A 26,800-nucleotide genomic window follows, 5' to 3' on the forward strand; every position below is an offset into this window, starting at 1 on the left:
CTTTCTTGTGGTGCTCTTTTATCCTAGTCTCATCTTCAGTTGACAGATACAATGGCAAATGCAAAGAAAATACATAGTTTTTGTCCCATAAAGTGCCCTGATTATCTCCAGCAACTATGTCAGATCACATACACAAGGCAGCTGCTACCCTACCTTCCCAGTCAACATACGGTAGTACTTTGAAACAAAATGCACAGCTGATTGGAAATCACTACACTAGAAATAGATTTCAGCTAGACGATCATTATCTCTTTAACGAACGATATTAAAGCACAAAATTAAATGAACTAGAAAAATATTTTAAAATTTGCATTTATTTGCCGTTCAATTCTTTTGTGCCGTGTAATACCGATGGTATGAATATGACAACTGAAACTTTTCTCTCTCTACTTTGGTATAATGACTTTGCTTAAAAATCAACACCAACAACCTGAAGTTGGCATGCTACAAGGATTTGTATTGATATATGGTGAGAAGTTCTCACTGTTTTATGCCAGACATCAAGAGAAACTAAAGATTCACAGATAAATAATATTGTATAATACATGAAAAGTATAATCATGTTTCAAAATGCACTTGAAGCAAACTAATTGAAACAAATCACACCTTTGTGTCATTCATCAGATTATTTTCCTTGAATTATTTTGTAAATGTAATCCAGTTTGTGGAGTCACTTAGTCATGAGTTTACCGATTTCAGCAGACTAATTTGATTAAATTTGCTCACTTAAAAAATAGCTGGCTTTTTCTCAATGTTTATTAAAATATATAGGAAAGGCCTTTATGGTATCTACAAGTGCCCAAGTATAATACGTACCATGATATAATAGTAATTATTTACATTTTTAGAAAAAAATTACAATATTCAGATTAAATGCAGAAAAGAAAACATCACATTTTAAAAAGTTGGTATTTCCTGTTGATATTGACTCTTCATATTCTGCAACTGGAAGGTAATTTCACATGTTTAGTTTTCTACCTATTCCAAGACATTCGTGTTGAAATTTTTTTTCGCCATTAGAAACTGTGATTCTCTATGGGACCGCCTCAGTTTTGCACGCCGATTTTGGAACCAGATCTAAAATTAAGAAAAAATAAAATAGATCTCAGAAATATTATTTCACTATTCTCAACATTTCAATCATCAGGAATAACAACTAAACTTGAAGATTACCTGGATTCTGTCTTCCTCTAGATTCAATTTTTGAGCTAAGTCTTCTCTGATATCAATGCCAGGATAGCAGTTTACTCTAAAGACATTTTCCAAAACTTCAATCTAAGAATAAGGAAATAGCTATTTAAAATGTTGATACTTGGTATGTCATCATAAAATGGACTTTAATTTGTATAGCAAAATAATTGCATTTAAATCTTGGACATTTAATCTGTATGCCTTTTTTTATAATGACTATCCAGAAACTGTTAAAAATGATACAGTCTATTGTTTCATTAATATGGCCTAAATTGAGATGCCAGAATGAGTGGGCTTTTGCTCAACGGGGCGTCAGTTAAAGACTCTGTATTATCATTATTAGTGAAAAAACTTCCCACCTGGTTTTGAGTAAAAGCAGTTCTTGGTCTTCTGCCTCTATACCAACTCAACTCTCTTTTCAAAGACAGTCTTTCTGAAGCTGAAAAGTAATTTTCATATTTCAAAACTCTTTCTTCGGCCACCGGGTGACCGACAGTACAAGGGAATAAGATCCCATTAGGAAGGCTCGGGACATGTAGACACAGGTTCCCATCTTTCTCTAAAAACAGAAAAATAAACCCTATCGTAAATGTCCAATCCCATATTCCACAAAGTTCTATAAGAAATTTCAGGAACATGTCTCTAATTACCCTAGTGTCGTTCTTCTGAGTTTCACAAGAGAACTGACCTCTCATCAACCAAAAACCAAAAAGCAAGCAAAAATGAAGACCCTGCCTTGGTGACAGAGAATATTTTGGTCTCTGCATGTCATTTACTTGTCAGTGAAAAAAGATTTAGAATACCTGATGTGTCAAATAAACAGAGATGTTCTGAAGTAAATGCACGTTCTTGGCATTTCCTGTGAGAGCACCTGGACTTAAGGCTGGTATTTTTTATTTCCCCTAGAACTCAGCTATAGGCATGAAAGCCATAGATACCTCAGTTACGTAACTGGATGAAACTGCAGTTTCTAACTCGACGTATTAATAGTATAAAATTAAAGGCCAAATTAAACAGTGCAAGTAACAAAGAGTGTAAAAAATTCGGTTGTTGCCTACCTGAGGAGCTGCAGGTGTCTGCCGAGGGCCTATGGGGTTTCATTGATGGAACACAGTCTTTCTTCTGGTCCAGTCCCAAAATGCTCTCAATTGAAAAGGAGCAGGGGGAAGATTTGCTTTCCCCACGCCGAGCACCTTCCTGAAGGCTGGGAGACATGGTCGCACGGGCTGCACCAGTAGACAGCTGTGGTGTCTCTGTGCCCCTGGGCTGGCTCTGCCCCACTCGTCCAGGGCTGGGATCTTCCTGCAGTTCACTTTATGGCTCCTCTGACAAGGGGGTTGGATTTAGAATGTCACTAATTAAAATCCTGTCTTAGAAAGTTTTAGCATGTCAATGAACACCCAGCCAGCAGCTCGAGGAGTTAATTGTTTACTTGTTTGCAAGTAATTAGCAACTAATGGCTACACCAGGGGGGCCACCTACAGGGACAAAAAGTGTTATCTCTTCTAAGCAGAACAGACTTAACTTTCTCGGAAGAAGTGATGCACAAACTAACACTCCTCTTTGATTGGAAATCATTAATGTATAAAATCATGCTTTTTATTCTGAAGTTTTTACTTTCATTGGCTCCAGTTACCTAAACATACAGGCAAGATAGGAAAGCAGTCAAGTAATAAATAATCTAATTTAAGTGAATTTTCTTCCAAGGAAATTCGAAAAAGTAATAATCTCTTAATGCTATTACGGTAATTCTGATGAAAATGACTTTTTCATATGTAGATGTAATTGTAAATGTTGTCAATGAAAACACAATAGTATTTGGAGTGCAGCATACTGGAAAAGGTTGGCAATGTTATTAACACTGAGTGTAATTGTCTTCCAAGCGCTTAGATTAATTCATAAGGAACAGTTGCACCAAGTATTTTAAATAATTAATGAGATAATTCCCTTCTTTCATCTTTTCTTTTAAATGAGAGAGATACAAGTTTATATGAAGATTCTCATATAACCACCTCCAAACAATTTAAAAGCAAGACTTCAAACTAAAGGGAAGAATTTCTCTTCTCACCACAGTTATTTCAAAGAAAAGAACATAGTATATTATATTTTTTAAAGAAAAATTTTCTTCTGTCGATCTTCTGATGGACTGGGGGTTTTCCATGAAGACAAGATGTTTGTGAAAAATAACCAAGAACAGAATGTTTTAATTTTGTAATCCTAAGAAAATCTGAAATTGAAAGAGAAATATTGCAGGTAATCGGGAAGATTTTTAAGTGGCCACTGCCCCAAAAAGGTGTGTTACTTTTAGTTCTTGTATGCTGCTGTTCCTTTTTTCCAGTACCTTCTTGATGATAAATTTAAATGCTTGGTTTCATCCTGCATTTAAACGACTTGGCTTTTCTTCAGGGAATGGGAAAAGTAGTCTCCTCTCATAGAAGAAACAGCCCTTACAGGATAGAGCTCAGCTTCATCAGATTTTGTCCTATCGTGATGTCACAAATACAGATCTAAATTCCTCCTTATGCAAGCTCTTTGTACGTGAAACAAAAGATTCTCATACAAAACAGCAACAGGCACAGAGAGGAGGGGTTTATAAATATACAAGTAAAACCATGCTGAGAATGAATAAACTAGTAAACATTTATGCCTAATACAGGTTTTGCCCATAGTGCCTTGTGATGTAGCCTGTGCAAAAATGGGGTGACTGTAATCTGGGAAGACTTGGAAGAGGACAGACAACTCATAACCTTCCCAGACTCCTTTCTCTCCTTTGAGATGTTCATTCATTCATCCATTCATTCCACAATTGGTTGAGCACCTGCTCAGCACCAGAACAATCAGAATAGGCTCCTTGCCCCATGAAGCTCACAGTAGTGCGGGGTGGGGTGGGGGTGGAAAGACAGGCAATGAACAATAATGATAAGTAAGTACATTATCTCCTACATTAACCAGTTATAAGAATGGAAAAAGGAAACAGGTGAGTCAGGTAAGTTGGATCATCAGTGCAGAAGGTGGGAAGAGCCCCCCCAGAGTAGCGCCTCAAAGTGCAAGTTGAGAGGATGCTGCAGCACATGCTGAAGTAACTCGTCTCCCCAATTTCTTTTTTATCAACAAGGTCATTCCAATATTTTTATTCCTCTTGAGTTGACTTTATCTGGATTTACATAAAACCAGTTTATATATGGATGAATTGAAAATAAAAGGTAGGAAAGAATTTCTCTAAAAATGTGGGGTAACTGTTCTATCATATATTCACTCGATGGATTTTTATAGAGTCCTTAATATGTGCTAGATACCATCCCAGGTGCTAGAGATCAGTGATGAACAACACAAGGTAACCAGAGAGTGATAAACACACTGACAGGAATAAACAAGGTGATGGTGATGAAACATAAGAGGACTGGGGGTGAGGAGAGGGACTTTAAGGATGGGGTTTGGGCAGGCCTCCCTAAGGAGGTAACAGTTTAGCTGAAGCTGAGGATGAGAGAAAGCCAGCATGCCAAGATCTTGAGGAAAAGCATTCCAGTCAGAGGGAGCAGTAAGTCCAAAGGTCTTGCAGCTGAAAAGCACTGGAATATTTGAGGAAGAAAAGGCATTAGCCAAAGGGAAGCGAGTGGTACCAGATGTTGCTGTTTGGAGAGCCAGGCCTGGCTGGAAACGGACAGCCTTTATAATAATGAGTTCAAGTGCAAAGGGAAGCCAGGGTAGGATTTTAAGGTGGGACTGATAGGATAGTCTGAGCTGTTTTTACTCACAAAGCTTCTGACAAGAAATGTGTATGGGTTTTCCATATCAAGAAATTCTCCAATTCTCTGCAGACAACAACTGGGTGTCCTACAATTCAATTCAATTCTGACACTAACTACCGAGAGGTTAGCATGGACCCCACAGGTTAAGGGCCCAGTGCCATAGGACTGCCCCCACTTCAGAAGCCAGTCACAAACCCCAGGTTGCTACTTGTACTTCTGACCAACTGGCTATAAATCTGGGGTTCCCACAAACCCCTCCTCATGTGCTAGAATGGCTCACAAAATTCAGGAAGGCACTTTATGTCTACTGGTTTATTATAAAGGATACAACTCAGGAACAGTCAAAGGGAAGAGACGCACGGGCAAGGCAGGGAGGAAGGAAGGTTCCATGCCCTCTCTGGGCAAACCATCCTCCCAGCAACTTAATGTGTTCACCAACCTGGAAGCTCTCCAAACTGCTGTTTAGGGATTTTTATGGTGGTTTCATTACATAGGCATCATTGATTAAATCATTGGCTATTGATGATTGACCTCAATCTCCAGCCCCTTTCCTCTCCCTAGAGGTTAGCAGGTGGGGCTGAAAGTTCTAAATTTCTAAGTAAGGTTGATAAACCTATAGGCAGGTTGATCAAGAACAAAAGAGAGACTATAAATTACCAATATTAGTAATAAAGAGGTGATATTACTACACAGACTACAGACATTAAAAAGATGAAATAATATTATGAACAACTTTATAAAAACAAATTCAACAACATAAAATGAACGAATATCTTGAAAAACTATGATTACCAAAACTGAGACAAGATGAAATAGAAAATATGACTAGTGATATATCGATTAAAAATTGAATAGGTTATCAAATTCTTTCACACAAAGAAAACTCTAGGCCCAGACAACTTCTTTAGTGAAATTTACCAAACATTTAAAGAAAATTTTAAGCAAGTACCAATCTCACACAAACTCTTTCAGAAAATGGAAAGGGATCCTTCTAAATTTGTTTCGTGAGGCCTAAGCCTGGTAACAGAAAATTCAAAAAAAAATAGAGACAAATATCCTTCATGAACACAGGTATAAAAACCTTAAAATATTAGATTTAATATAGAAACATACAAAAAGGATAATATATTGTCACTAAGTGGGGCTTTCCCCAGAAAGGCAAGGATGGTTTAGTATTCAAAACTCAATCAATGTAATTCATTGTATTACCAGAAAACAAGGAGAAAATCATTTGATCACATTAACAGATACAGAAAAATATTTATTCATGATTAAAAACAAATCTTTCAGTACATTAGGATTAGAAGTAACTTCTAATCTATAGGGCATCTATAGAAATAATTGGCTAACATAACATTTAATGGTGAAATATTGAATGCTTTCTCCCTAAAATTAGGAACAAGGCAAGAATGTTCACTTTTAGCTTCTCTATTCAACATTATATTTTATCTAAGCCAGTGCAATAAGGCAAGAAAAAGAATCAGAAGTCATATAGATCAGAAAGGAAGAAGTAAACTGTCTCTATTCACAGATGACATGATTGTTTACATAGAAAACTCTTAAGAATCTACAAAATAATCTTTAAAAAGTAAGATATCATTTATGTGATGTTCTAGAACACAGAAAACAAGCTTATATTGAAAATTCAGAAAGTAGAGATGAAGGTGGTGATTCCATGGGAAGAAGAATGAGGAAACTTGGAAGGTAATGGTAATGTTCTATATCTTGCTGGGGTTTGGATTACATAGATGTATGCATTTGTCAATACTCATTGATTGGTACTGTCTAAAATTTGTTCACTTCAACTTCAACAAAGAGACAGTAAGAATAAAAAAAGGACATAGAAACCATAAAAAAGAACCAGTCAGAAATGAAGAATACAATAACTGAAATGAATAATTCATTAGAAGGAATCAACAGCAGATAACATGGAGCAGAGGATTGAATTAGTGATTTGGAAGACAAGGAAGCAGAAAAAAACCAATTGGGAATAGCAAAAAAAATTTTTAAAAACACACGAAAAAACAAGTTTAGGGGACTTTAGGAACAACATCAAGCATAACAACATTCACATCCTAGATATACCAGAAAGAGAGAGAGCTATTGAATAGAGAGAATGGAGAAAGGTATTGAAAATGCTTTTGAAGAAATAATGACTAAAAATTTCTCTAACCTGGTGAAGGAAATAGACACACAAGCCCAGGAAGCACAGAGTCTCAAACGAGATGAAATCAAAGAGGCCCACACCAAGACACATCATAATTAAAATGCCAAAGGTTAAAGACAAAGAGAGAATCTTAAAAACAGCAAGAGGAAGGCAGTAAGTTACCTACAAGGGAGCTCCCATAAGACTGTCAGCTGATTTCTCAACAGAAACTTTGCAGCCTAGAGGGATTGGCATGAAACATTCAAAGAGATGAAAAGCAAAATTAACAAAATTACTCTACCCAGCAAAGCTATCATTTATAGTTGAAAGACAGAAAGAATTTTGCAGACAAGACAAAGCTAAAGGATTTGCTTTGACAAAATATTGACAAACCAATATTACAAGGTACGTTAAAGGGACTGCTTTAAGAAGAAGGGGAAAAAAGAACATAAACATGAATAATAAAAAAGTAATAACGATATATCTATGAACAATTACTTTCAATGTAAATGGATTAAATGCTCCAATTAAAAGACATAGGGTAGCTGAGTGGATATGAAAATTTGTATATGTTGTCTACAAGAGACCCACTTCAGATCAAAAGATACACACAGACTGAAAGTCAAGGGATGGAAAAAGATACTTCATGCAAATAGAAATGAAAAAAATCTGGGTAGCAATACTTATACCAGACTAAATAGGCTTTTAAAAAAGACTATAATAAGAGACAATGAAGGACACTTCATAATGATAAAGGGATCAATCCAACAAAAAGGGAATTATCTTTTGCAAACATTTATGCACCCAACGTAGGAGGACCTAAATATATAAAGCAAATACTGATGGACATAAAGGGAGAGATCAACAGTAATACACTCATAGTAGGAACTTCAATACCCCATTGAGATCAATGGACAGACCTTCCAGACAGAAAATAAAAAAGAAAACAGTGGCCTTAAATGACACACTAGATCATATAGATTTAATTGATATTTTTTGAGCATTTCACCCCAAAGCAGCAGAATATACATTCTTTTCAAGAGCACATGAAACATTTTCCAAGATAGACCACATGTCAGGCCACAAAACAAGTCTCAATAAATTTAAGAAGACTGAAATTATATCAAGCGTCTTCTCCAACTACAATGGTATGAAACTAGAAATCAATTACAAGAAAAAAAACTGAAAAATACACAAACACATGGAGGCTAAATAGCATGCTAGTAAACAGTGAATGGGTTAACAATGAGATCAAGGAAAAAAATCAAAAGATACCTTGAGACAAATGAAAATGAAAACACAATGACCTTAAATCTATGGGACATGGTGAAAGGAGTCCTAAGAGGAAATTCATAGCAATGCAAGCCTATCTTGAGAAACAAGAAAAATCTCAAATAAACAATCTAACCATAACCTAAAGGAACTAGAAAAAGAACAACAAACAAAGCCCAAAGTGAGAAGAGAGGAAATAAATAATAAAGATCAGAATGGAAATAAATGATGAGAGTCTAAAAACAAGAAAAAACACATAAAAGATCAATGGAACCAAGAGCTGTTTCTTTGAAAAGATAAACAAAATTGATAAACCGTCAACCAAACTGATCAAGAAAAAAAGAGAGGACTCAAATAAATAAAATCAGGAATAAAAGAGGAGAAGTGACAATTGACACCACAGAAATACAAAGGATGATAAAAAATATTATGAACAATTATATGCCAACAAATTGAACAATCTGGAAGAATGGATAATTTCCTAAACACATACAATTTCCATGGCTGAATCAAGAAGAAACAGAAAATCTGACGGGCTGATCGCTACTAATGAAATCAAATCAGTAATCAAAAAGCCCCCAACAAACAAAAGCCCTGGACCAGATGGCTACACAGGTGAATCTAACCAAACAGTCAAAAAAAATTTAACACATATTCTTCTCCAACTATTCCAAAAAATTCAAGAGGAGAGAAGGCTCCCAACCTCAGTCTACAAGGCTCCCATTACCCTGATTCCAAAGCCAGACAAAGACGTTACAAAAAAAGAAAATTATAGGCCTGTATCCCTGATGAACATAGACGCAAAATTCCCCAACAAAATATTAGCAAACTGGATTCAGCAATACATTAAAAAGATCATACACCATGGTAAAGTAGGACTTATTCCTGGGATACAAAGTTGGTTCAATATCCACAAATCAATTAACGTGATACACCACATAAACAAAATGAAGGATGAAAATCATATGATCATATCAATAGATGCAGAAAAAGCATTTTGACAAAATCCAACACTCAGTTATGACAAAAACTCTTTGCATATTGGGAATAGAGGGAACATACCGCAACATATTAAAGGCCATACATGACAAACCCATAGCTAACATCATATTCAATGGGGGAAAGCTAAAAGCATTTTCCTTAAGATCAGGATAAACACAAAGATGTCTACTTTCACTACTTATTCAACATAGTATTTTAAGTTTTAGCCACAACAATTAGAAAGAAAAATAAATAAAAGACATTCAAATTGGAAAGAAAAAAGTGAAACTGTCATTATTTGCAGATGACATGATACTATATAGAGAGAACCCTAAAGATTCCCCCCAAATCTATTAGAATTGATAAGTGAATTCAGTAAAGTAGAAGAATACAAAATTAATCTTCAGAAAATCAGTTGCATTTTTATACACAAATAACAAACTATCAGAAAGAAAACAATCCCATTTACAATTGTATACAAAAAAATACCTAGGAATAAATTTAACCAAGAAGGTAAAAGACCTATACTTGGTAAACTGTGAGACACTGACAAAAGAAAGAAGATACAAATAAATGGAAGCATATACCGTGCTCATATATAGGAAGAATAAACAGTGTTACAATGTCCATACTACCCAAAGCAATTTATAGATTCATGTAATCTCTATTAAAATACCAATGGCATTTTTCACAGAACTAGAACAAATAATTCTAAAGCTTATATGGAACCACAAAAGACCCTAAATAGCTATAGCAATCTTGAGAAAAAAGAACCCAGCTGGAGGTAGCTCACTACCAGATATCAAACTATACAACAAGGCTATAGTAATCAAAACAGCATGGTACTGGCATAAAAACAGACACACAGATCAATGGAACAGAATAGAGAGCCCAGAAATAAACCCACATTTGTGTGTTCAATTAATCTATAACAAAGGAGGAAAGAATAAACAATGGGGTAAAGATAGTCTACTTAATAAATGGTGTTGGGAAAACTGGACAGATACATGCAAAAAAAAAAAAAAAAAAAAAAATGAAACTAGACCACCATTTTATACCATATACAAGAATAAACTCAAATGTATTAAAGACTTAAGTGAAAGACCCAAAACCATAAAACACTGATAAGAAAAAATAGACAATAAACTCTCTGACATTGCTCTTAGCAATATTTTTTTCTGATGTATCTCCTTGGGTAAGGGAAACAATAGAAAAATAAACAAATGGGACTACATGAAACTAAAAAGTGTTTGCAGAGCAAAGGAAACCATCAACAAAATGGGGAGACAACGTACTAATTCAGAGAACATATTTGCCAATGATACATCCGACTAGGGGTTAATACCCAAAATTTATAAAGAACTCATACAACTCAACACCAAAAAACCGTACAATCCAATTGAAAAATGGGCAGAGGACCTGAATAGACATTTCACCAAAGAGGACATACATAATAGATGGCAAATCTATTTTGTTTTGTTTTAGTAACTTTTAAATCTACTCACGTTTTGATAACAAGTTATTTTCTAATTGTGTATTTCAAACAAGTCCCAAATCATTAACATCAGGAAAAATGCCTAATGTTTTCGGTGTTTTAGCAGATTTTTATAAATCAACCATATAATTATTATGTTCACAGTCTGTGAGCATAAGAAATACAATAAACAAAGCTTTAATGACACTTGTCCCTTCCTTTTGCATAGGAATTATACTGTTCTATTTGAGGCTCAGTATTTTTAAAGATTAAAACATGTTTTGTACGATAAAATAGTTTTGTTTTTTTAACTATTATACCTTGTCTCCTAGAACAATGCCAAAGTAGACATTCAATAAATATTTGTTGAGAGTGAATAAATGGATTGATAGATGGGTGGAACTAGGAAGAGGTGATATTTGTAAACTGGACAGGCAATGTAAATGCTGTGGGTTTACTACTGTTGCCATCGTTTTTTAATGTGTAAAGTTACTCCCAGTTTTCTATGAACCACTTATATATTATTCCAAGGTAATCCACAAATTAGAAGACATTATGGCATTTGTAACTAAACTTAATAAAAAGTGAGATGGGGGATCTATTTTTAAAATCTGAGCTCAAAATTTAAAAATCCTGAATCATGTTGAACAATGGGCATCCGTGGCCCTCTGTCATTCCTAAGGCCCTCATCTCGATGCCACTGTTGTCACTTGAGACACACGGTATCTTTCCCGGTGATTACAAAGTTCGGGAGAGTCTGGACTGTTTCATACACACTTCTACCTCCCATGACCCATCACAGTGCCTGTCACACAGGAGGTACTAAATAAAGGCATGTTGACTGAGTTCACTTTATTTATAACATTTAAAAACCCTTTTAGCCTTTGTTTTTCTCAAATACAGTTTCAGATACGTATTTATATTTTCAAATGAAAATTGCTTTCAGTATAGTGCCTTGAACATATCAGGCTCTTCATTAAAAAAGTTGATATAAAATCACTTGAAACACAAATGCATTTTCATTTAAAAAGATTCATTCACTATCACAGCACACAGAGTAAAATATGTAGTCTCCTTCAGCTGTACCCCATTTTCACTCCCCAACCTACTGGCTACCGCTGCTATCAGTTTAATGCTCCTCCTGGTCTTTTTAAATCGCCTTGACATAAATAGTAGGTGGATGCACACATATGTTTTTATCCACATGGAGTCAGACAGGTATTGTTTTGTTGCGCGGTTCACCCTCCCCACTCCCTCCACCCCCACTCTACACCCCAGCCAAAACGCATATAGCTCTGCCTCCTTCTTCACCAGTTACTTGGAGCGATACATCAAGTGGGTAAACCATAATTTATTGAGCAACACCACTGATAATGAGCACTTAGGGTTGTCTCCAATATTTTTTTTTACTATAACAAACATTATGACAATGAAGACCTTGCACATACATGTTAGTACACATGCAGTATTTCCAGGGAAAATTTTCTTGGAAGTGTGTATTTCTTTTTGGTGGACACTGCCATATTTCCTTCTAAGAAATCTTGATCAATGAACACTCCTACCCAGTCTAGCCCTTGTCCTTCTGTCCTCCCCCGAGTGACAGGAAATAAGGTAACTCAGGGCTCAGCTAAATGAGACTCCGATTTTCCCCAGACTCAACATTCAAAGATAAAAACACTTCATGATTTAGGGCTCTGAGAGGCTCAGGCCTACACTTTAGCGCCATTTAGTCTAATCATTGCAGATTAAACGGGAGTTGTCAGTTAACCTGATAACCTGATTGTTATTTGCAACATTTTTTGTAGGGAACAAATGTTATGGTTTTACCAACTGAAAAACAAACTTTTGAATCATAACATTTATTAAACTCCAGCATATATCAGGGGGTGCAGTAAGTGCCTAGGAGAAGAAATGATTTCTGCCCTCAATAAACTCATGATCAAGAAGATAATAATAAACATTAATAGTTAGGTATCTCATATAACTATTTCAGCTTTCTCAACATTTGGTTCAAATCACAACCTCTATTAAAGGTGTTTTTATCCAAACCAGAGCAAAAGTCAAAGTTCTCACAACAGGCCACAGGCTTAACACGATGCGGCCTCCTCTTCCTCACTCTTCCCTGTCAGACTCCCCCTGGCTCACTCTTCTGCCACCCTGGTCTCCATGTGATTCTTAAAACAGGCCAGGCCCCTCCTGCCTTAGGGCTTAGGGCCCCTGCCCTGGTGATTCCTCTTGTTGAACTGCTTTCTCCCCAGAGTTCCCATCCCTTACCTCAAGTTTTTATTTAGATGTCTCCTTCTCAATGCAGCCTGCCTGAGGAGCCTGTTTAAAATTGGCAACTGCTTCCCCAGCCCATTTTCCCTGATCTATTTTCTACAGCACTTACCACTCTCTAACATACTATACTTGTAATAAGACTTATTGTGTTTATTTATCATCTTTCTTTCCCCTCACCATCCCCACTAACCTGTAGCTCTAAAAGGGCAGGATCATTTTTAATATTTTGTTCATTACCCAGTAAATATTTGTTGAATGAAGACAACCATTTCCTGAGGTAGTTGCTAGTACTTTGAATCCCCAAAACTAAATTAACAGCACCACCTCGTGTTCTTGGAGGGGTGTGCTGATTAGCTCAGATTTATTTGCATCAGCTGTGAGATAAGCAGTAGTGGTTGAATCAATTCTGTTACTTTGTTTTTTACTGCCCTCTGTGGTTTTGTAAAAATTTAAACGTTTGCAATGATTAAACAGTATGGGACATATTGACTTCTCTAGGAGCAACCTCTTCTCCACTGATTTGCCTGTTGCTCCCCAGAATTCTTGTGGGGTTAGGAGTGTCATAAGGTCTTATGTCTTTTAAAGGTAGGGCATCTCCCCCTCCCCACTGTCAACCCCCCACCCCAAAGAAACAGGGTAATAGCCTTTGCTGTTTTGGTACCTACACCTGTCCTCCAGAATATCAAAATACATATTTATTGATTTAAAAATTTTTGTTTAGGTCATAAAAGTCCTTAAGTGAAAGTGACAAAACACTAGCAAGGGTAACGGTAATATTGTTTAAAACAGTATCAGGATTCTCTAAGATAATGAGCACAATCTTCTGATTTAGAAAACACTGGTTTCTTTAGCTATGATAAAAAGTGACAAAATGAAAATGAAAGTTGCCTTAAAAGCATTAAAATACTTAATATTTAACAGTAAATAATGAAAAGAATAATTAGCTACTTTTTAATGAGTGCTTATCGTGCCCAGCACTATTCTGAAAGCTCATTGTCGTGCGGGAGACCCTGCTCGCTGCGCCATTTGTCGTGCCGGGCGGCCCGCGGGGTCTCTGCTCCCGCTCCCCATACAAGAACGCAGGACATGGTGAGGCCAAAAAGGAACACCCACGGAGCCATAGGTAGGGGGTCATACCACTATATTCTCTCTGGCGGCACTATACTCTCACTGGAGGCTGGATCCACACTGTCCGCAAACCGCCATCCACACTTGCCAGCCCAGCCACCATCTTCTTGCCAGCCCCCATTTTCTGCTAGTGTAGCCACAGCAGTTATATTAGTGGCCAATGGCTCACTGGTTACAGCTGACGGCCAACTAGCCACAGCTGATGGCCATGCAATCACAGTTGGCCATTTACTACCTGAGCCAGCACCTGTCTATGTGAGGCCGAGAGCCTGGAAATTACTTTCTGGGGCTCTGCCCCCACACTCATTAATCATCTTCACAACTTTATAATGTAGGTTATCTATATTAAGCCTCATTTTTCAGATGACAGAATGGAGACACAGAGAAATTAAGTAACTTGACTAAAATCACAGAACTAGGAAAGAATGGAGCCAGGACTCAAAGCCGGCTAGGCTGGATCCACAGTCCATGTCCATGAGCTCAGGCCCATGCTTTCATCCCATTTCATCCAGAAATGAGAACGATGCTGCTTTGTTTCAAAGTTCTTGGCCTGGCCAAAGAAATTAACTTACTAATGTCCTCTTTTTCCAAAAAGGAATCCAGGCAACCATAAAAGAAACAGCAGGACATACAACTATTCTAGGAATAAAGTTTTATTTTTTATAGTCAAGAAAGTAGAAGCTACAGAACTTACCTTGCGTTCTAAGGATGCTGTGGCAAAGAGCAAAAGCAACACTTAACATCAAGGTCAAAGGCAGAGGATGGTGTGCAGTGGCATAATGAAGAACCAGTTGGTTCTTGCTGCCCATCTCTTATGCAGGGAGGCATGCAGGGTCTCTGGTCCTGCTCCCCACATAAGAACGCAGGACATGGTGAGGCCAAAAAGGAACACCCATGGAGCCATAGGTAGGGGAGTCAGACCACTATATTCTCGCTGGCGGCTGGGTTGGAGACACAGGAAGCAGGAGCCACTCGATCTTTAACCTGCCATCCACTTCTCTGCCAACCAACCCCACTTATTAGCTGCAATCCGCCCTGCGACTTGCAATCCGCTCTTGCCAGCTCAGCCACCATCTTCTTGCTAGCCCCCATTTTCTATTAGCGTAGCCATGGCAGTTATATTAGTGGCCAATGGCTCACTGGTTACAGCTGACAGCCAACTAGCCACCGCTGATGGCCATCCAATCACAGCTGATGGCCATTTACTACCCGAGTGAGCACCTTTCCACGTGAGGGCGAGAGCCTGGAAACTCCACTTCTGGCCCTGTCCCCACATCATCCATCTCTTTTTGCAATCTACTCCTCAGAACTGTTGATCCGACCCTCCAATCGCCCAAAGCTTCCTCCCACTCTAACACTGGTGGTAATGTTTTAAAGTGGATGAAAGAGACTCAGTTTCCCAAATTACCAATTAATATGCTCATTTCTTGAATTGGGTTCATCTCACCTGGATGTTAAGAAAACAAATGAATTGTCTGTTAAAGTGAGTCCATTAAGGAGTGATTGATCAGGTAACACCCAGAATTATTTGCATTGTATACTATATATTCTTAAAAGGAGTATGAAATCCCCAGAATTTCAGACTGATTGGATCTTTCTGGGGATATTTGTGAATAGGAGGCATCCCAGGCTCTCCAGGTGATTCTGGAAATGGTGCCCCTCTCACCATCCTTAGCTGGAACCTAGGACTCCTTTCCTAAATGTTTACTTCACTCTTTAAATTTTCTAAAATACAAGGTTATCTGGGAAAGGGAAATGGTTATTCTCCATTTTGGAGAGTTTTTCCAACATGTGCTTTGAGGATTATCTGCTTTGGAGTCATTGGGGAGACTTCCACCCCACTTCTGACCTACAACATCAGAATCTTCCAGCTGGGCGCAGAGATCTGTATTTTAACAACCCTCCCTATATAACTTGTATGTGTGTATGAGTTTGCTAACTACTAACCTAGGGGGATAATTTTGAAAAGCAAAGCATCAGCGTCATTTGGGTTGTTGGATTCTTTCCTATTATAGACCACAGATCAGAACTTCAAGCGGTATCATGTAAAAACCTAATTATAAGAAGATCAAGTATAATTTTAGGAGACTAATAATTAACAAACCTAGTTACAGGATTGTATGTCCTTTTGTTATAAATTATATGTGTGAAACATCTCAATGAATTATATGTATGAAATGTCTCAAAGAATTCTTTGGTGGATATCGTTTAATCCTGCCTTGCTTTCCATAAAATTAACCAGCTGGCCAAAGTTTTTACTATGCTTCCCACACGTGAGTCTCCAGTAACCCCTGAGGCATTCTCTCTGAACAAAATGAACAAGACTCATTTCCTGTATAAAAGGAACTGAGTTTGGTCAACTGTACAGAATTTAGGCTGATTAAACTTAAATTGGTTATCAAAGAAAACTGTAATTTAGAGATGTTTTAAAATAGGAAATACAAACATCTTTTTGAATGAGCAAAGGATACAGCAGCTTAAAGATAAAGAATCCAAATAGAAGGCTTTTTAAGATTTATTTCTAGTTTTATAATTTGACTAAACCACCTCTCCACCGAATTCAATGTCTTGTTTATTTGTCTCATTGTTTAATCAGCTGAGCCTGATAAGAATTCCTTGCCCCTCTCTGATAATATAAAAGCCTCTTGAGAATCTTTTACAAAATTAGTTTAGATGAACATAACATACAAAAAAGGCAAATTATTTAAGTTGATAATGCCCCACCCAAATAATTCAGATACCTACCAGCATTTTTCACTGGAATTATTTGGTTTGGCCAAGTTAACTGGCCAAATCCCTTCAGCTACACTTCTTTCTTACACTTTGTTTTCACTTGTCACTTGCTCCTGCTTTTCATCAATTACCACTACCTCTCCTATTCACTTACAGTCTAAATTATAGTTCAACCAAGAAGGTCACTTACCTTGAATGTCTTCCTTCTTTAGAGCCAGGTTGCATGCCAGTTAAAAAAGAAATATCAAAGGACAGACTTGGGTGGCTGGGATCTAAGCAGCTGGGAACCAGTAGCACTATGCAACAACTGATTCCAAAACCACCTTTCGAAAACTAGAGATCTCTTCTAGAGGGTGACTAGTTGATAATCTATGGGGAGAGCTTCTATTTAAAGCTTGTAACACTAATTCTGTGAAACTATACTGCAAGTCTGCCTGGTAAAGCTTTTAAAACCCGATTTTTATCTTTGTTCAAGAGATCATGGGAAACTCTAGAATTTTAGTTGAAAATATGTGACTTTCATTCCCATTACTGTATTTGGCTTTGTTCCACTGTATCTGAATTCATTCCAATGTATCAGTGGAAATAGGCAACTAATAACTTTTACTCAGCATTTCTTATATTTCTTGAATGAAAATGGGATGGATTGGTGGGATTAATGGTTAGATTTTTTTAGAAGACAATAGTGATTTTGTCATTTTCTCTTTATACTAATGAAAGCTTCTAATAACTCTAGAGAAATAAACGAGGAGGCAGTGTGAGATTGGGGAAGATGGACAAACAGGTATCAGCTCTAATCCAGACCAGATTCTAGAAACAGAGCTTCATTCACTTTTCTCTAGTGTAAAATTAGAGGTTGAAGAAACTATTTACCTTCTTCTAGAACTTTTTGACCAAACAGAAATGCTAATCAGTTACCACCATCATTAACCAGTGATTTTTAAAAGATGTTTTCCTTTGTGATTTAAAAGAAATATGGAAGTCCAAATTGTGGCATATCATTTTCAGGGCCAGGTAAGAATTGATAAATTGGCAACAAATCACATGTTTTAAACTGAATATACTGATATCCACGTGTTCAGCAAAATAATTTCGAGTCTAATGCCCACGAATTTACCGGAAAGCCCTGTCACTGTCACAATTTCGCATCTCACAGACATTTGAGTTAGCCAGCACCATTTTGCTGGAGAGGGGGCGACTGGACGCTTCGGCAGGGTTGAGCAAGTCGTAATTTGAAAAACTAAAGAAAGGCGCCAGCAGTAAGGCCTCTTCCATGATCTTTGACGAAAAATGCTGAGAGGGAAGTAAAGCCGCCGCAAATCCCCCAGTGTGGTCCTCACTCGAGGTTCCGGTTCCCGGAGGCAGACGAGGTAGTGAGAGACTGTGCCCTGTGATTTACATCCAAACGCGCGCGCGCACGGTGTGTGCTCGCTAAGCTTAGGCAGCGCCGCCTCCTCCGCCTCCCAGGCCCGCGCTCGCCGCAGAGTCCTGCGAAGCAAGGACCTCCCAGCCAGTCCCACCACGCTGACGGGCGTCGCAGCGCGCCAACGAGCGCGCCGGGAGGCGGGGCAGGGAGGCTGAGGGGGCGGGATTTCCCGCCTGGCTGCTTAGCGCCTGGCGAGGGCGGAGCGGACAGGGAAGGCTGCAGCGCCTGCGATTGAGGGTGGGTGGGGGTTAGCTGCTGCGGGCGGGTCGGCGTGGAGAGCTGTGGGAAGCCTCCGCATCTCCTGCCGCCGCCCTCCCTCTGCCACGATGCCGGGGATCGACAAGCTGCCCATCGAGGAGACGCTGGAGGACAGCCCGCAGGTGAGGTGCGGGCGGCGGTGGGCCGATCACAGGCCTGGCGCCGCCCTGGCCGCAGGTGCCCGCCCCGGCCCAGGTGGGCGCCGCCGCCCAATGCTCCCTCTCTTCGCGGGCCGCGCCGGGAGCCGCGGAGGCCAGGTCGCTCGCCCGCGGCCCGCGTGGGCCTGCGCCGCTAGGCCGAGAGCTGCGCGCTGGGTGTGCGACGTCGGCGGGCGGCGACCGAGCCGCCGTCGCCTTCCCTCGTGTGCCCGGCGGTCACGTAAGCGCACCGGGCTGCCTTTTATTTGACAAGAGGTGTGTTTTTATCGCCTTGATGTGAGGTGGTAAAGCCCGATCCTGTAATTTTCTTCCCGAAAACCTCTTCGGAAAAAATGCAGGAGAAAGAACCCAGTAGACTTACTTAGATATTTCTGAGCAAGCTAAGGAAGAAAATGGATAGTTTTCTTAGGGAGATGCTGAAAAACTGTTCATTTGCCCGTGTGGAGAGTCATCGGCGAAGCCCGTCTTGGATCTTGGAGCCTCCTCGCGGAGTGTGTCCAGTATTGCGTCGGTGATTGTAGCCGCTGTCACTCGAGCTCTGCTCGGCGTGGGACGGCGCCTTCGCGGCTGCACCACTGCCGCACCGCTCCTTGCAGACTTAGCCCTAATAAACTCATCAAAATAAAAGCCCTGTGTTCTGTGTTTTGTGCGTTGGGGATAATGCTGATGTGATTGCTTTACCTTAAAACAATCTAGGAAAACATAACCATTTGTAATATTTTTAGTACTGAAGAATGAAACCAGCTATATTAAAAACCTGGTGGGGCTGTAACTCGCATAAAGAAACTTCATCCTTAAGTCTTACACAATAATCTAAGATTTAAGACCATGTTGCTGGTTGGCTACCGCTTAGAATGAAGAAAATGTTCTGAAATGTTCATTTAGAACTACAGTTGCATGTATTTCATGTGTCTTGATAGTTTAATATGGCCCCAAAAGAACAAGAGGAAGGGGCTGGCAAGGTCCCTCTTTCCTGGGTGGCACGTCTGCCATGGATTTTGTGCCAATTTCAATTGCCAAGTTGAAATTGGGCTCTGATTGTGGAATTGATTTGTTTTTTTCATGCTGAAAGTTATCTTCACAAAGCAGTTGCCTGCTGGTAATGTACTCTTATCAGCCTATACTGACACAAAGAGAAACCCACATCTTGGCTTGACTACCAAAATTGCCAGTTCGAATTCTTAATGATTTTTTGGTATAAAGTTACAAGTTATATGTGTTTCAAACGTTTTGCAGAAGTTTGTGGGATGTATTTATTAGTCAGGTGCACGTTGTTCTTTTTTCTATTATCTAAGATTCAGTAGGTTGCCTTACCTTTCTTCTCTTACCTGGCCTTGTTTTTATAGCCCATAAAGACTATACACAGCTCAAAATGGGTTGTACAGTGCCCTAGCCATGACTTGTGAGGAGGACATAATCTCTTGACTCATATAATTTCTTGAACTTTTCACACAATTAGTTTACAACGTGAGCATTAGTTTTTCCTTTCTTTTTTTCTTTTTTACAAGCCATGTGCCGTAGTAGCATTACTGTGGTTTTTAATGAAATAGCCACATTGATACTGCAATTTCTGGAAGTAGTAATTTTGAGTAGACAATATTTTATTTGGGAAAATTAGTTGGGGACAACTGGGATTTAGAAAGGGAAGACACTTGGCAGTAATTCCCAGGGAGAACCTGTGGCAGTATGGAAAGCCCTGGATCTGGGACTCAGGATATAAGGGTTTTATTTTATGTTTATTTTTTTCAAGCTTTTAAAAAATTTTTTCCCAAATTTTGTTTTATTTTTTTAAAGTAGTTTCAGGTGTAGATTGGGGGATGGGGATTATCACTTTGTGAGGATATAAGGGTTTTAATCTTTACTGCTACTTAGTCTCTTCTGCTTTAGGGCAAGTCACTCCTCAGAACCACAGCTGTTATGGATAGTAAGTGTTTTTATTCTTGTACCTGATTATAAAAATAATTTGCTTCAGAAAAATTGGAAGCATAGAAAGGAAAGCACAGTTACCAGCCATGCATCCAGCAGCAAACCCTGTTTACAGTTTGCTTTCTTTTTCCAGTTTTTTTTCCTCCTACACATTTTAAAGTAATTGAGATTACATTGTGCACCCAATTTTTATTTGGCTTTAACTTCATGTTATAGCTTAAATATCTTCACAGGTTATTACTACATTCTGAATAAAAGAATTTAAAGGCTGCATATTTCCTTAACTGACTTAACAGTTGTCCTATTGACTTAGAATTTTCCCCAAATTTTGCTTTTATATATAGGGTTGAGATTCATGCTTTTGGGCACAAGTATTTGTTCTCGTTTGGACTGTTTAGGATAGAGTCCAAGAAGTCAAGTAACAAAGAATATGGAAACTTTTAAAGCTCTTGATATACATGAATTTTTATTAGATCATTTGATCCTAATAGTTTTTTTTTTTCTGATCCTAATCATTTTTATATAGCCTGTGTAAAAACGTTAGAGCCTGAGAGTCATGAAAAAGTATCCTGAATTCCAGTAATCCTTTTTCAGTTTTGATTTATAGTAACTAAGTATTAAAATAGGGGGGAATTTGCAAGTTCAAATCCAGCTGATCAAATATAAACCTGTTTAAAATTATCTTGCCCAAACCACACCATTCTGCATACGATCATTTGTTGAGGCAAAAAAATCTTAAGACTACACTAGATACTTTGTCCGTGCTTATATATTGTTTTGAAAATCAGAACCAAAATGAAACTTCCTAATTAGTAGGAGCAGATATGACCTTTAAAAGAATAAGTGATTTTATGTGTAGACAAATATCAATACTTCATCCATGCTAGAACTGGGAAGACAAACTCCAATCCCAAATGGAGGCTTCTTTCTTTGGCATAATATGAAATACTCATAGATTATGACACACACTTTTCCCCCCCACATTTTAAACGTCTCTGTCTGTCACTGAGATGTCCCTTACAGTTGCTGGTGTTCTACTTGTAGCTGCCTGAAATATACACTCTTGGTTCTTTCTCCTAGTGGCATGACTGACCAAGTGCAACTCAGTGTTCTGGCCAACAAATCAATTTAACAACTACTTGAAGGATTATCAGCCCTGTTTCTTGTCTGAAAATGTTCCTTTGACACCTGGTGAAGTGAAGCAAGTGCCACCATCAAAACTTGCTGAATGGGTATCTAATGGCAATGGTTCATAAGAAAATATTGGTGACAGAAGTGGAGCACTTTTAAGAAATATTTGTCACCTCATGGTACAGAATAATATTGGATGAGAAAACATGGATATTGATGACTCTTGTATGAAAAAGTGACTCATAAAAATTGAACTCTGAAGAAATTCTAGGATTATGTTAAATTTATACTTCTTGGGTTTTCATTTTTATGTTTATATGAACTTTACATATAAAATTCTATCGAGGTCTGTTTCCATACATTTAAAGTAAAAAGTTTAAGACCTAAGAAAACCTTAGATCATTGCTTAATTGCTAGCATTGTTTGGTTTGTTTTATTAGTATAAAAATGGTGAAGCTCACAGTGGATGCCATCATAGATTCAATGAGATGGTTCTACATTGATTGTATTTTTGTAAGTTGCTAACTTGAAACAGTCATTATACAGTATTGAACTTGCTATTATTAGTTTTAAATAGGGAACCTGTTTCAATCCTGTTTAATTTAAGATCTTTTGAATTTAATTCCACTATAGGTTTTTGCATAAACGTAATCTTTAAATTAGAATGATAATTTTTTGGGGAAAAAATAAAACTAAATGGCAGATTTTTCTTAAGAATGGCACTAGCCAAACAAGATTTCTTGATGCTTTCTTTTTCATGTCTTAAGATAACACTGGGGAATGGGAGTGGGACACTAGAGCTAAAATTAAAAGATTCTGTCAGATCTAAATCTCTGGGGCATCGGAAGTAGGGAACTGAGAACATGGATTTCATATACTGGCATAAAGAATTTGTGCTTTTTATTTTTTTTTTAAACCATATTGACTTAGCTTCCTCTTTTCAAAAGAGGAAGCTAAGGAGTAAGTTGATTTTTAAAAATTAGCTTTTAAGATTGAGGCATATTTTTACCTGTGCATCTTTTTTATTGACAGTCTTAACATTACAAGTTTTTTTCCCCTTAAGATAATTTTTACATGCTCATTAAAAAAAAAAAAAAAAGCCTAACAATATAGAAATGTAAGAAGAAAAAATAACCCCAAATTTTGCACTCAGAAGAACCACACTTAACATTTTATAGGCCATGTTGGGGAAGAGCACTATGGTACTAGTTTGGATTAGGATGGGGAGAGCTGTGTCACTACTAGAAGTTACCATGGAGAAAAAGAAATAATCATGCTAAGTTATTCTGAAATAAGACATTTAAAATACACATGGAATATGTTAATTTAGACTTGAACATTTCTGTTGATTTGTTCTTAGTTTAATTACAGACTTTTTAATTCATAAAAATAGACCTTTGTTTTTCCTTCTAAAATTTGTGTGATGTATTTGGAAAATCCCTGTTTTAATGAAGTGAAATTAAGAACAAAAATCCTGATATCTTGTCATTGCTATCAAAAGAGAGAAAATAGATTAAAATTTAGAATAATTACAGCTCTAATATCCTAGGATTTTTCCTTTAGAAAAAAAAATTCCATCTGAATTATATAATGCTTAACATAAACTTACTGCTTTTGTTTTATATAGACAAGATCTTTACTGGGTGTATTTGAAGAAGATGCTACAGCTATTTCCAACTATATGAACCAGTTATATCAAGCTATGCATCGGATTTATGATGCACAGGTAAAAAGCATAAAGGCTGACTGAAATGTTATTTAAAAATTAATCTTTAGGCCCATGAGGACAGAGAGAGTGTCTTTCCTGGTGCCTAGTCCTATCTGGGGCTCATAGTAATAAATATTTGTTGAATTGATGAAAGAACATTAAGTATTTTGTATTACAGAGCTCACATTTCAATTACTAATGTATAGTTCCTAGTATTGTAAAAGTGATGAAGATTGAAGCATCTGCCTCTCTTACCCAAACCCAGTGAGGGCTTTCTGATTAAAGCTTACTAATAGTGATCTTTGCCTAATGTTTGACCAAAACCCCATATTGTCACCCATATTTTCCCTAATCATGCTTTTAATCTTATGGAATATACCCCTTTTTGAGTGGAGGATTTGAAAAATAGTTTGCCTCTATCTAGTTAGTAGAAGATAATAAAAATTAGATGTAGTTCTGGGGCACAAAAGGTGAATTTAAGAAGATAGGTGTGATTAGATTTTTTGTTGTTGAACAAGAATAAGATTTGAGGGTATGTTTATGTAACTTAATTATAAGCCTTAACAACAACCTGGGTTTTATAATAACCTTTCTTTGGGATTAATTAAGTGTACATGTTTCATCATTTTCCCCTTCTAAATTTTCTCTCCTTTATGGAATTTTCCTTAAGTACTTAAAAGTTGTGATAGCTTTTTATTTGTTTTCCTGTGATAGGTCTGTCAAGATTTGGTTTCTGACCTCAGAGATTAATATGTAAAAGAAATGTTATTTTTGTCATTATATTCATCACTGAAAAAAAGCAACCCTTTAAATTAAAATGTATTTCCTTCACATGGCTATGTTGCTATATTTTATGATTAGGTTGATCACATTTTGGTTGTATGTTATTATTAGTAAAATGCTTATCATGGTCCATTAACAGCATCTAGAGAGGGATAATCAGTCTTCAGTTTAGACTCTTTTAAGATTTTTCTAAGATATGTACAGGTTACTTCTAGCTTTAAAGTTTTAACAGTATTTAATTTAATGCTTAGATTTTATTAGTTAAAAAAAGCACATACCTGAAACACTGCTGAATTCTTTGATGGTGTATATTTCATGGTTTGAGTTTCCCTTTAAAGTGCTTTACTGGTAGTTCCCTTTCCAGTGATTTAATGAGGGGTTTAGAGAACAGATTCAGTATTTTTGTTTAGTGATAAAAGTGATGTAGGTATTTTCAACTAAAACTTTTTTCTTATCAGTAATATTGTGTTAATTTGAATTAATCTTTTCCTGTAGAATGAATTAAGTGCAGCAACACACCTGACTTCAAAACTTTTAAAAGAATATGAAAAACAGGTACCATTTATGAGAATTTTAAAAGCATAATTTAAAACATGCAGTGATATTATGTATACCTATATACACAGAATTTCTCATCAAGAATCCTAAGGTTTTTTGAATCCACAGAAGGTAATTTTGATATGCTATTGAAATTCTATTATAGCACTTATATCTAATTTTAATGATTTAATGTTAGATACAGAGGTTATCTAATTTACCTCTCTTATTTATACAAAAGAAACTAATGCTTACTTAAGTTACAAAGCTGGTTATTAGAGAAATTAGAGCAAAACATCAAATCTTTGAACTTCTAGTATGGTATACCTTCCTATACACCATATTAATTGGTTGCTTTGCAAACATTTTCATTAATGTTTACTAGTTATATGAATTATACTATTTTATTAAAATGATATTTTTAGAGCTTATCAAAATTTTAGGAGTTTTCTGAAGTTATTTAAAAATGTAAATTATTATGTCATTTACAAAAGACGTGTCGCACTGGCCCATTGTATCATCTCTGTGTCTCACTTTTTAGCATTTTCCACTGGGGGGTGATGATGAAGTTATGAGCTCCACTTTGCAACAGTTTTCAAAAGTTATAGATGAGGTAACTGCTTATTTTATTTTGCTTGAATAAGTGGTATTATAATTAAGTTACTCTAGTTCTTTAGTTTTTATTGGGAACGTTTATGATTATATGAGTAAGTCTCTATTAATAAAATATTACTATTTAAGAAGGACCTTATTTCCACATCTTGGTGTCTGTCTGGTAAAAGCAATACTTTGTCTGATTGAAACAAGTTTTCCAGGAATAAACATACATAGATATGCTCTCTTAGTCCATGTAACATTCAGTCTTTCATTGTGTTATTTGATGTAGGCAGGGATAGAAGAGTTAAACTGTGATCTATACTTAAGCTCTTTATGGTTTCTCCCTTTGGCCATCAAGCAACATTTTAACCATTCAGTTCATTAATACTTCCATCCCAAATAGCCAATACCAACCTTTAATTTCTCCAACCAGTCATCAGAACAAATCATTAAAAAAATAACCTAGAATAAACGAATGGGACTGTATCAAACTAAAAAGCTTCTTCACAGCAAAAGAAACCATCAACAAAATAAAGAGGCAACCAACCGTATGGGAGCAGATTTTTGCAAACAACGCCTTCGATAAGGGGCTAATATCCAAAATATATAAGGAACTCATACAACTCAACAACAAAAAACCCAACAATCCAATTGAAAAATGGGCAGAGGACCTGAAGAGACATTTCTCCAAATGTCTCTCCAAAGAGGACATACAAATGGCCAATAGACATATGAAAAAATGCTCAACATCACTAATCATCAGAGAAATGCAAATAAAAACCATAATGAGATATCACCTCACCCCAGTCAGAATGGCTATCATCAACAAGACAAATAGTAACAAGTGCTGGAGAGGCTGTGGAGAAAAAAGAACCCTCATACACTGTTGGTGGGAATGCAGACTGGTGTAGCCGCTATGGAAGGCAGTGTGGAGGTTCCTCAAAAAACTACGAATAGAATTACCATATGACCCAGCAATCCCTCTCCTGGGTATCTACCCCAAAAATCTCAAAACATTTATCCATAAAGACATATGTATTCCGATGTTCATTGCAGTTTTATTTACGGTGGCCAAGACATGAAAACAACCAAAATGTCCTTTGATAGATAAATGGATAAAGAAGTTGTAGTATATATATATACACAATGGAATACTATTTGCCATAAGAAAAGATGAAATAGTACCATTTGCAACAACATGGATGGATCTTGAGATTATAATGCTAAGCAAAATAAGTCAGACAAAAAAAATAAGAGAACCATATGACTTCACTCTTATGTGGGATATAAAACTGAAAACAACAAAAGAACAAGACAAACAA

The 26,800-nt window shown here is 37.1% G+C and overlaps 2 protein-coding genes across 3 annotated transcripts in view; one reads left to right on the forward strand and one right to left on the reverse strand.

Annotated features, from left to right (window-relative positions):
- Positions 1-302: 302 nt before the first annotated feature.
- HESX1 (HESX homeobox 1) lies at positions 303-18,447 on the reverse strand. Of its 2 annotated transcripts, XM_019724201.3 has the most exons (6): positions 17,828-18,447; positions 17,145-17,160; positions 2,250-2,516; positions 1,551-1,750; positions 1,174-1,275; positions 303-1,077 (listed from the first exon to the last, which is right to left on the reverse strand). In XM_019724201.3, exons 3-6 carry the CDS (start codon positions 2,404-2,406, stop codon positions 979-981), a joined length of 558 nt encoding a protein of 185 aa, XP_019579760.3. In that variant the 5' UTR covers positions 2,407-2,516; positions 17,145-17,160; positions 17,828-18,447; the 3' UTR covers positions 303-978. The 2 variants fall into 2 exon arrangements, with proteins under 2 accessions (XP_019579760.3, XP_019579759.3); XM_019724200.3 differs by lacking the exons at positions 17,145-17,160; positions 17,828-18,447 and having other exon boundaries at positions 2,250-12,024.
- Positions 18,448-18,568: 121 nt separating this feature from the next.
- Positions 18,569-26,800, forward strand: part of APPL1 (adaptor protein, phosphotyrosine interacting with PH domain and leucine zipper 1) — a 33,426-nt gene continuing 25,194 nt past the window's right edge. Inside the window, exons 1-4 of the mRNA XM_019724191.3 lie at positions 18,569-18,760; positions 23,481-23,579; positions 24,840-24,899; positions 25,423-25,494. Of these exons, the coding sequence (XP_019579750.2) occupies positions 18,707-18,760; positions 23,481-23,579; positions 24,840-24,899; positions 25,423-25,494 (285 nt within the window). The 5' untranslated portion in view covers positions 18,569-18,706. The remainder of the gene's footprint in view (positions 18,761-23,480; positions 23,580-24,839; positions 24,900-25,422; positions 25,495-26,800) is intronic.

Source organism: Rhinolophus sinicus, chromosome 5, assembly GCF_057876585.1.
Source record: "Rhinolophus sinicus isolate RSI-liver-muscle chromosome 5, RSI-T2T, whole genome shotgun sequence".
NCBI classification, from domain to species: domain Eukaryota; kingdom Metazoa; phylum Chordata; class Mammalia; order Chiroptera; family Rhinolophidae; genus Rhinolophus; species Rhinolophus sinicus.